At 46.8% G+C, this 9,529-nt stretch overlaps 1 protein-coding gene across 1 annotated transcript; it reads right to left on the bottom strand.

The window, feature by feature from the left end:
- Window positions 1-282: 282 nt before the first annotated feature.
- On the bottom strand, window positions 283-9,529 carry LOC144952850 (uncharacterized). The gene is made up of 5 exons (XM_078883324.1): window positions 9,399-9,529; window positions 7,142-7,657; window positions 5,360-5,446; window positions 4,740-4,826; window positions 283-3,035 (listed from the first exon to the last, which is right to left on the bottom strand). The coding sequence occupies exons 2-5, from the start codon at window positions 7,641-7,643 to the stop codon at window positions 2,479-2,481; spliced, it is 1,233 nt and encodes a 410-aa protein (XP_078739450.1). The 5' UTR covers window positions 7,644-7,657; window positions 9,399-9,529; the 3' UTR covers window positions 283-2,478.

Genomic DNA, 9,529 nt, shown 5'->3' with positions numbered 1-9,529 from the left:
TTGATTAACTTTGTCTAACGACCTTGTTTTTTCTCATTTAACCCAAACACAAGCTTTCAGACTTTTTATTAAATCATAACTTTTCCCTGCAGGTCATCTCCATCTGACAACGGTCATATTTTCTGTCATCAGCAAATATGAGATGCTTATGTTTCTCCATGAATATTTATGCCTTTTTCACGAATACAGTCAATAGAAAATTATTTCTTCTGTCGATGTTTATAACTTCCGTGAAAAGGTATCACCTAGATTTACTTTTGACACTACGCAGAAAATAGTAATTTGTGCATAGTGCAAATATATATAATAAAAACTGCTTCACACTTTCCATGGAAAACACTGCTCAATATTAATTCGAAATATAATTCTGAACAACACTTAAAGGCATATCCATCACACCGTTCAGTGAAGATCCTTGAATACAGAATGATGTAGGGGGAAGCGATCGGCAGATCCTGCTATCCACACACAGAGCTTCAGTTCGTACAGGTGTAGTGAGTTCCGGAGACACTTGTAGAGGCGACGCGTTTATTATAACGCACAACAGTAACGGACCTTCGTATACAGAATAGGGACTCAGCCTACGTCTAGCGTGCCTGACACCGGCTACGCTCTCAGGTCCTCTGGCTTCGAATTACCTCGGGGAGGCTAACCCGACCCAGCCAAGGTGCGGGTCTAGACCACTGGCTTCCTCGGACCTGGCCCTTACAAGGATGTCAGGCTGGGAGTCCCAGGGTCCCACCACTGGCCCGCACAGAGCCCCGGCTTTTACAAGGACTGCGGGGTTAGGGGGTCCAGGGTCCTAAGCTGGCTGGCCTTCTGTCGACTGGACCCCGAACTAGAGGCCGACCGAAACAGAATTTCTGGTTTCGGTCGAAACCGAAACCAGACCGAAAGAAAAAAATTTACTTTTGGCTGAAACCGAAAGTTTAACTTCACTTTCGGCCGAAACCGAAACAGAAAAATATATAACCGAAGTTACCGAACACAAGATTTATGAAATACTGTACTAGCTTTACTACCCGGCTTCACCCGGGACTTGGATTCACCACGGCCGGCCGCCTTTGTCTCTCCAGTGGCGATGTTGACACCACACCACTTACTCGTTTGAGGCTGGGTCGACCTAGGGGAGGCCCAGGACCGGTTCAAATAATCGTCACCGGCGATATATATCAGTTTCGGCCGAAACCGAAAGTGAAAAATTTACTTTTGGCCGAAACCAAAAGTTAAAAATTTACTTTCGGCCAAAACCGAAAGTATGCCGAAAGTTGGAAATTGGCCACTTACGGCATACTTTCGGTCGGCCTCTCCCCCGAACCTTTGGAGAGGTTCGCTTATATTCACCTTCCCCACCGAGGGGCGGGGCTGCGTGGGATTCTGGGGCAGCGGGGGATCCCAGAACACCCCACAGCCCCTCCTGCCTTTGGGCTGAGCAATGCAGCAACTCCCCTGCCGGTACGAGGTACCGCCCTTGGTGGGCCCTATTGACCACTGTAGGTAAGTGTGGCCCATCTCCGGCGCTACAACGAAGCGCGGATAGACGCAGATAATTGAACTTAGAAAATTTCAGCAGTTCCAGCTCCGCGCTCTTGACCTGTGAGCCACCCTCAATGAAAATTGTACATGCAGAACTCCGTTTGGTGTCTCCACATTTAAATTAAAAACAACTTTTAATCAGAGGTCTATTTGTTTTCCCGACAAAAACGATGCATCGACATATGTTGAAGCAAGCAAAATCTGGACTAGTTTAAACCTTCTGGGTCTCATCAGCAGTCAGGCTTGTTAAATACTGTAACCTCAACAGTGCCTCCCCCTCTTACATCCGTGACCTCCACCCATGACCTCCACGGCTCCACCCATGTCCCAACGCGAGTTCTTGGGTCGTCTGTGTGTTATTGTGTGCCGAAGTCGTACCTCTGTTCAATGGGTGACCAGGGTGGCCTTTTACTGTGGCCCTTAAACTGTGGAATTCACTCCCCATCCGATATCTGCTGAGTCCCTCGGTTTATTTAAATCCCGCGTTAAGATTTTTTTTTCTTAGAGGCCTTTTCTCTTTGTTAATTTGGTTGTGTGTTTTGGGAGTGTGGTGGGGGGGGGTATTTGTATCCGTGGTTAAATCAGGAGTTATTTACTTGCTTTTAGCTTTGTACAACCTTGCGACCTCTGGGTGAAACGCACTTTCTAAGTGTAAATTACGATTATTATATGCAAGGAGGCCACTGGAGCTTTGCACTTTTAAATCTAGATTTAAAACTAATTTATTTACAACTGCTTTGTGTTTAGTTTGCCGTCATTCCCCCTCAACATTAACACATTTGGCTACATATGGTGCAAAAGACGTTCAACATACATACAGGCAAGAACACTCCACCAAAACCATGGCCCTGTTCAACGCAGAAATAGCGTTATTAATATTACAGACTAATCAACTGAAGTCGTAGACCCGGCTCGTTCGTGTAGCCCCGACATTTCACTCGCTCACGGGCAGTGTTCCACGTCCGCACACTGGTGGAATCGCAGCATGGTAGAGCGCGTGAACGTCTTTCCGCACACGCCACAGTGGTACGGCCGCTCTCCCGTATGCGTGCGCTTGTGCGACCTCATGTGGCAGCTTTGCGAGAACGTCTTTCCGCACATGTTGCAGCGGTACGGCCGCTCGCCCGTGTGCGTGCGTAGGTGGCGCTTCAGGTTGGAGGTGTGGGAGTAGCTCCAGCCGCACAGCTCGCACTGGTACGGCTTCTCTTTGGTGTCCTCCAACTCAGCCGCCTTCGGGCGTTTTAACACGTACGGTCCATTCTTGTCGACGGAGGCGGCCCGGATTCCCGGGTTCGTTTTCCTGTTGCTCGATGCAAATGAGCGTTGATGCTTCGGTGGATGGGATTTTTTCTTGGCGGCAGTTTCTTCACCATATGTTTCAGCCGCCTCCTGCTGAGGCCACAGATAAGGTTGAGTGAACGCAGCGGTTGTGCCCGATGCTGGCAGTGAAGTCACGTTCTGGATCAAGATTCCGGGCTGGTCAGCCAAATGATGTTCACCTTTACCAGAAAGTCAATCAAGATGTCATCATGGCCAAAGCCGATGCCACCAATTAGATTTTGCAGCAGTAAAAAAAACTACAATGCATTTATGTATTTTCATAACGAACGCCGAGTACAGACTCCGGGGTCCCAAAGACACCAGATAGTCAGCAATAAATAGCATAATTTAAGCTGTAAAAGATAATTAGTTATTGAGCAAGGTTATAAGAACTTGGGAAATGCGACGATAGCAGTGGTATTCCAAAGACAAGCAGTGCAAGGAAAGAAGCAGAAAGAGCAGCATTTCCACAAGCAGTATGATGGCAAAAAACAGTGGTAGACCCAGTCCTCAATATTGGTGGAGGAATAAATGAATGAAGTTCGGAACTTAGTCGGAATGATACAATAAGTGATGAGGTCACCGACCATCGGTGAGTGACTGAATCAGTAAGTGCGCATATATATTGTCCATATACTTGTAAAAATCCTCTATAATATACACATACATGTAATGAGCTTGTTATGAGTGGGAAAAGTGAGGAGATGCAAGCCCAACATTTAAGATCCTATGTTAAAACTACACCTATTGATTAGAGATTGGTGGGTATATAATAGTTTGATTGAAACAAAGTCAGCTTTTCCATGGGTCCGGCTTGTTTTTTATAAATATGTAATCATAGTTCACATCCCTTTGTTAATCCACTGCTGGATTAACAAAGTGTTCTTCCCAAGTGTCATTCACTTGGGTTATGTGACTGTACATCACCACACTAGGTGCGAAACAAACTCAGGTCGTAGGGTTAATACTGGTAGGAACGAAGTGGACCAGCCACCAATAGATTATTTCGTCCGTCCATCCGACCGTCCGTCCGTGTAGCAACATCGCCCCCTACTGCAAACACTTGGCATGACCCTACAAAAACCTTGACTCAGTGACGCTTTCCTGGCTAAACAAGTGTAACATTCCCTTATAATTCCCTCAGATAGCTTTTAATTAAAACATTTAAATTAATGAGGCTTTCCTGGCTAAACACGTGTAACATTCCCTTATAATTCCCTGAGATAGCTTTTAATTAAAACTTTGAAATTAAATAAAAAACTCACAGCGCCCTAAAGCCTACAGCTAGGCCTAAAGCCTAGAACTAGGCCTGAAACTCTCCCTTCGTATCGTACCCACGCGTGTGAAAGGGAGTTAATGTTTGACAATGTTACATTCCGTCATGTTTTTAAATAGAAACATTTTAATTTAAATCTTTTACATTAATAATTAAAACATTTCAATTAAAAATTAACTCAAAGCGCCCTAAAGCCTACAGCTAGGTCTAAAGCCTAGAACTAGGCCTCAATCTCTCCCTTCGTATCGTCCGATTAGGTGTAGCAACATCGCCCCCTACTGCAAACACTTGGCAGGACCCTACAAAAACCTTTTGACTCAGTGGGGCTTTCCTGGCTAAACAAGTGTAATAATACATTATGCTGATATTCTTTGGTTATTCGTTCCTACCAGCCCACCCCGCAGGGTCCTGTTTAAAGCGTTGCGCTAACCATCACTCTGGCCTCAAACCTACTCTCAATGAGAAAACATTTTCTGGGAGAGGCAATGCGGTGCGAACACAATCTCGCGATGATGCTGGTGCTGATCTGCATCGAGTCTCATGTACTTAAAGTCACCCTTTAAACTGCATCGGTGTTGCACGTCTGCAACCTAACTCGATCTCTTACCGAGTGGCTCGTTTGTAGTATGCGCTTCAGAGTTGCACTGCGACGGTTGAGGTATCAGCACGGGATTTGTGAAATCAGTGACGGCATCTGGAAAACGCGTCGGACAAGACCGAATGACGGTCAGACAATACATGCCACAAAAATGTTTCAGGCAATTTGCAGGCTGTCATTTGTCTAACCAAATCGCCTAGAATGCACCTGATCCTGTTAGATCTCAGAAGCTAAGCAGGCTCTTTGGACCTAGACAGTGGTTGGTTGTGGTTAACCACCATAACAGTTTTTTTTATATATACTACAGGGCTACGTGGTGGGCAGAAGACGGCAGTGCAGCCAAATCCATTGTTGTACTGCACTGTACTGCCACGTTTATTTTCCGCCCGTCATCAACCTGCACTGTGCAGCGTAAAGGGTGGTCAAATAATTACCATGATTCGCAGAGTGGGGAGGGGCCCTCATCCAGTTGTGGATGGGAAAAGAAGTACATGTACATTTCAGATACTTCATTGATGGAAGTCAGGGAGTCATAGGCAGAGAAGAGGAAGGTCTTGGAACTAGGTTCACAAAAGTTTCTACATATGGTGAATATGTTGCATATTTGATTAATCAAGCAAGGGCTGTACCTTGAAAGGGCTCCATTTTAAAAATGTTCACTGTCAAGTTATTTTTTGAGTCATCACCGACTGCATCTTCTATCTCTTCTGGCTCATCTGCAACAAACCCAAATGACACATCGACATGTTTTATATAGACAGTACGGTCGAAATTGATTGAGGGAGTGATTTTTTCTTAGAATGGAGTAAAATTCTAGAATGGCTGAAAAATTTGCCAGCACTTGGGAGAAAAATTCCAAACATCATGCGGTACAACCCCACATCACATTGGAAGGCTGCAAAATATGAATTTTAGCAAAAAATATAGTTTTGTCTGTGGTCAAGATTAAAATGATAAAATCATAACAATTTACGGCCCTTTGCCACTCCAGTGCTGGATGGTGCTCTACGTCAAATTTTTCAATGGGGCTGTTTAACCATACGTCACCTCGGTATAGACATCACTCGAAGCAATTTTGAGCCGTCACTGGAATGGCGAGTTTTGGGCTTGTTCTCTCCTGACATTGTCACTTAATTTTAAAATTGACAAATCACAAGAACATTACTTTATAATGGATGCTGCCATGGTGTAATGCTTGGCACACATGACTTGCCGGTTCGACTCGATTTGCGAGAGTGCGACAGCCGAGGTGATTGCGAGAGTTTATTAAATCACGATGCCTCTGTCATTAGAATGGGTACACCACAGTCCATTGGCAAGCTGCGTGCGGTGGGATAAAGTGTACCTTATCTCACCTCTGGTAAAATCTCTGGCCAGTGTGCAAGATTAGGACATGTTCTTGATGAGGGGTTCTCTAGAGTTCCCTCTAATGGAGCTCCTGCTAGCAGTGGCGTGAACAAGTACAGTAATCCCTCGCCACTTCGCGGTTCAAGTTTCGTGGCCTCAGTGCATCGCGGATTTTTCAAAAATATTAATCGAAAAATAAAAATTCAAAAATACCGCCATATCGGCAGCCGTATTGCGGAAAGCAGCGTTGTTTCATCGTGATGCGCGAGAGAAACGGTTTCCCAGGATGCCAGACAAAGAGAGAAACTCTCTCAGAGGCTTTGTACATACTGTACCCACGGGCACTCAGACAAGGCACGTGATTGGTTCCCGGCGCGAGATCGACGAATGAGAGCACGAGTGGATGTACAGTATCCCGTGAGCTGATTGGCTGCGTGAGAGAGAGTGAATGTATAATATTAAGGTTTTATAATTAAATAGATTTAAGTAAAATATATGTGAGTGAGTGTATAATATTAAGGTTTTATAATTAAATAGATTTAAGTAAAATATATATATAAAGTATAAATATACATATTTTAAACATTCTGGTACCCACACACACATATACGGAAATTCCTAGGGGGGCCAATCCTACTTCGTGGATTTTCACCTATCGCGAGGGGTTCCGGTCCCCATTAACCGCGATAAACGAGGGATCACTGTAATTGCAGTTTGCACCGTTATCAATTTTATCTGTAATATTAGTAGCCAGCATGTCCTTTTAGACATGAACGTCCATCCCTCCAGCCAGCATGAATAATTTTTTTTCCAATATAGCATGATTGTATGACAGTGTATCCCGTGCATTTGCACAGGATACACGTCCAGGGTGGAAGGTGCGTGGGGGGGGGGGTGTGACGTCAGCACACACACCCGGCTCAAAAGCTGTGGGTTACGGGTGACGTCACCACCGTGCCCGATCACTTGGCTGAGCGCCAGCCAGAAATCCCGGCAGGAAACCAAACAGAAAAGTGTTTCTTATGTAGTATGATATTATTACTGACAGGGTAATGTATAAATACCATGTAATAGATCATCTTCCATTTCAGTTGTCAATTCTTCTTTACTGAACACATCTGTGTCTAACGAAGCTTTAGGATATTGAACTCCATCCCAATCACTCAGCCTCTGCACGGACAACAGCAGCTCCCGGCTCAAGCCTTTGAACAGGGCGAGCAGCACGTCCACCAGGCCTCCCAGCGTCACGTCGCCAGGGGAGGAGGAGCCGGTGGCGTCGTCGTCCCAGCGCGGCGTCCCAGCGTCGTGGGGCTCGGCTTCCCGAAGGGCCTTCACCACCTGTCGCAGCACGGCGTAGAAGCCGAAGGGCAGGCGGTCGCGTGCCGTGGCCAGCAGCTCGGCTCGCACGAGGGTGTCCTCGACGCAGGCGCGCAGGACCCCGTAGTCCCGGATGCCCAGCTCCGAGTCCATGGCCCGGGCCACCTCCTCATTCACGCCCTGCGCCTCCAGCCACGCCGGGAAGTCCCCGCTCGGCTCCAGCAACGGGGTGGCCACTGCACATGCCATTCTGTACGATTCGTCTGTGGGGAGAAGATGTGGATATTCAATTTCATTGGTTTACATTCCGCAGTAGAAGCGGAACAAACCAAACCTCATGTGACCTCCAAATACTCCAAATGAATACAAAACCTACCTGTACTCCAATCCCATTACGACCTCCCCCATTCCAATCCCAGATAACTTCCAGAACCCGCTCACTATATTCAAGCCCTTTGATGGACTCGCCCCTGCCTATCTCTCCCATTTAATCTCCCTTTACTTCCCTCTCATCTCACTCTGCTCTCTCCACGCACCCTTAACCGCTCAACTCACCATACCCCCCTCCACACACACTCTCAGCTCCAATAACCAAGGATTTTTGTCCAAGTTCCCAGTCAATCTTTACCGAGTGGAAGGATGTGCCCACTTTCCTCTGCTGTCTCCATGATCTGGAACTCCCTAGTATGTATGTACCTATGTTGAACATCTTTGGTGCCGTATGTGGCCAACCGTGCTAATCAAAGGTGCGATTAGCACTGTCGAGTACAGAGAATCCTCTACTTAGGAACATTCGACTTACAAACTTTCAGAGATATGAGCCTGACCGTATATCCAGTTGCCTGTTCGGACTTAAGAGTCGTAAGTTCAACCGCTACGCAACAGATGGTGGTGGTGGCGGCATCTACATCTGCAGAACATTAAGAACTAGCGGCATCTACATCTACAGATTATACAACTTTTAAATCCATTCCCCGTGTTTAGCGTACACGTCGTACACCATTTTAGAATCGACTGGAGTCAAGTTGGACTTACGAACAAATCGACTTACGAACAGACCTCTGGGACCTATAACTCATTCGTAAGTAGGAGTCCCCGTACTCTCTGGCCCTGTTCCAAGATCAAGCGCCTATTTTTTTGCTGCACACGACTGACTGCCTCATAGTTCTTCTATTCACGATAAATATGCCTCCTTTCGCCCAGGATCTTCGTGTATCACTCCTTTTTGGGGGAAATGTCTTAAAATACGACTGCACGTGTACGATAACAAAATCACGGGGGGGGGGGGGGGGGGGGGACGCGACCGATCTCGTGAGATCCGAAGCTGGAATGCGGTTGTCCTAGAATTCTACTTGTCCAGGTAACCACCAGGCATAACGCAGGTGTTATAGGCTGCGGAGGGGAGGGGGGGCACACGGTAGGCAGCAAAGAACAGGGCATTAAAAAAAGGTGTACTGTACTTTTATTATGCTGCCCGACATGTACGTTGAACTTCTTTCGCACCGTACGTGGCCAACCGCGCCTATCCGACGAAAGAGGCCCCCTCATCCAGCAGTGGAGTGATATGGCCGAATGAGCGTTTCCAAACATGATATAACTTCGTTTCAATCACCAAATAGAAACCTTTTGCAAGGAATCAAGTCTGCATTTGACCATTCCTGTCAATCTCCTTATCAGTGCCCTCTCTTATTACGGACAAATTAAGATCTTATTGGTCACCCCGCGCCCTTAGGAATCTGAACATTTATCCTACAACGTCCCATTACAAAGGGAGACACACATATAGACTTTATTCGCCCGTTATGAACCTGAATACTGTACTCGATGTCCCCTGTACAAGAATACGGGGTAAAAAAAAGCGTACAGTATCACCGCGTTTGCATTTCATAGACACGATAGACCTCGGCCGGTTTGTATCTCGCAGACCGCATTGACTGACGTGCCAGCGGTCGCATCTCACGGGAGGGCATCGGCGGGCCCTGGCTCGGTGTCTCCACCACTCACGTCGCTCAGCCCCCGGGGAGAAGGACGAGAAGACGGGCGAGGCCCCTTGGTTTTTCTTCTTCCTGATTCCGCGCGAGTGAAGAAGGCCCCAGCGCGGAGCGCGAACGCAGCCTGCCCAGAGGCGGGACCCT

Source organism: Lampetra fluviatilis, chromosome 3 (assembly GCF_964198595.1).
Source record: "Lampetra fluviatilis chromosome 3, kcLamFluv1.1, whole genome shotgun sequence".
In the NCBI taxonomy this organism is placed as follows: domain Eukaryota; kingdom Metazoa; phylum Chordata; class Hyperoartia; order Petromyzontiformes; family Petromyzontidae; genus Lampetra; species Lampetra fluviatilis.
The sequence above is the reverse complement of the archived record's forward strand: the minus strand, read 5'-3'. Positions and strand labels throughout refer to the sequence as shown.